The sequence below is a fragment of the Glycine max genome, chromosome 13 (assembly GCF_000004515.6).
Source record: "Glycine max cultivar Williams 82 chromosome 13, Glycine_max_v4.0, whole genome shotgun sequence".
NCBI classification, from domain to species: domain Eukaryota; kingdom Viridiplantae; phylum Streptophyta; class Magnoliopsida; order Fabales; family Fabaceae; genus Glycine; species Glycine max.
Genome location: NC_038249.2, coordinates 13240584 through 13242267, shown reverse-complemented (window position 1 = coordinate 13242267; position 1684 = coordinate 13240584). Strand labels below are relative to the sequence as shown.

At 43.8% G+C, this 1684-nt stretch overlaps 1 protein-coding gene across 2 annotated transcripts in view; it reads left to right on the top strand.

Annotated features, from left to right (window-relative positions):
- Positions 1 to 226: 226 nt before the first annotated feature.
- The window catches only part of LOC100805793 (uncharacterized), a 9315-nt gene continuing 7857 nt past the window's right edge, over positions 227 to 1684 (top strand). For both annotated transcript variants that reach the window (XM_006593661.4, XM_006593662.4), the window contains exon 1: positions 227 to 1270. In XM_006593661.4, the coding sequence (XP_006593724.1) occupies positions 457 to 1270 (814 nt within the window). In that variant the 5' untranslated portion in view covers positions 227 to 456. The remainder of the gene's footprint in view (positions 1271 to 1684) is intronic.

Below are 1684 nucleotides of genomic sequence, written 5' to 3'. Positions count from 1 at the left end.
CTCCAAATAAAAAATTCCATTATTTAAAAAAACATTCAAAGTATAATAACTAAACAAAAATTCATCTTAGAAAAAATAATTCTTCTCCAAAACAACCAACCAAAATCTTTCTTTTGTTTTATACGTAAAAATAAAAAATAGAATTAAGGGTTTATAATATAATTCATGGACTCTGTTCATCCAATAGTTATTGGACCTTTACCCTAAAATAACCTCTCTTGTAACCTGCATTTGGCATCTCAGTCTAAATCACCTATTTCCAATTTGAAACATTTTTTTTAAAGCCAGCAAAGTTTTCAAGACCATTCCTCCTTCCTTCTTCCTTCTCCTCTCCCCTAATCAGCACCTTTTCTCTACTCCTCCTCTTCCACCTGCCTACCCCCAACCAGACAGACACCAAAACCAAACCAAAAACAAAACAACCTAGTGAGAGTGAGTGAGTAAATCTCAATCTTAATGGTTGTTGTCCAAGGCACCAAGGTCCCTCTCCCACACCCTTCCTCCCTCTCTCCCTCTCCACACCCCCTCCCAACCACCTCCATCCTCTTTGAACCCTCCTCCCTTTCTCTTGCCCTCACCCACTCTGACTCCTCCCTCTCTCTCTACCCTTCCTTCTCCCCCTTTTCCCCTTCCCAAACCCTAACCCTAACCCTAACCATCCCCTCCCCCTCCTCCTCCTCCACCTTCCTCCTCCTCCAAAACCACACAAACCCTACATCCTCTGTGGGTCCCACCGTCCTCTTTATAGTCTCGTCCCCACATAGAACCGGCATCCTCCTCCGCCTCTACCGCCTCCGCCGTCTCGAAACCCCCTCCTTCTCCCGTGTCACTGACGTCCTCTGCTCCCATAAAGACCTCCGCTTTGAACCTAACCTCGGCGTCGTGCTCAACGCCAAGCACGGCGCCTCGGTCAGGCTCGCCGGCTCCGTCAATTACTTCGCGCTCCACGCCCTCTCAAGTAACAAGGTTTGGGTCTTCGCCGTGAAAGACGACGACGATGGTGGTTTGAGATTGATGAGGTGTGCGGTGATTGAGTGCACGCGGCCGGTGTTTTCCGTGAACGTTGCGTTCGGGTTTCTGATTCTCGGCGAGGAGAATGGGGTTAGAGTTTTTGGATTGAGGAGGCTCGTGAAGGGTAGGAGTGGGAAGAGGGTTGGGAATTCGAAGCAGTTGAGGAATGGTGGTGGTGGTCGAGGAGCGGGTTTGGAGGCGGTGAACTGCAATGGTGATTTGAAAGGGAAGATGGAAAGATATGTTGTTGCTACTGCTGGTAGGTGGATTGAATGAGTAAAATCTATGAAATACTATGTTAAAAGCTTGTTTTTATTTTATTTTATTTTATTTTGAATTTAGTTAGAATGTACTTGCAGTTTCAAGTAATCATAGATTGTCGTCTGTGGTAAGATTGATGATGGTGAATTCTGATTAGTTTGACGGTATAAAAATTGTTTGGTTTGGCGGTATAAAAATTGTTTGTATTGGTAGTGCATGAAAAAATAGTGGCTTGAAGTTCTTGGGGGAATTTGAAAAGCAAATGTTGTTTTGATTGGTTTTTGAATCTGGTTTGTTTAGCTTTTTGATATGTTGATGTGTTTTGATGAGATAGTGTTGGTGATTTTGTAGAAATTGGAATTGGTGCTTTTGTTTCTGTTGTGTATAATTAGGTCTGACTTTCATTGAGTAT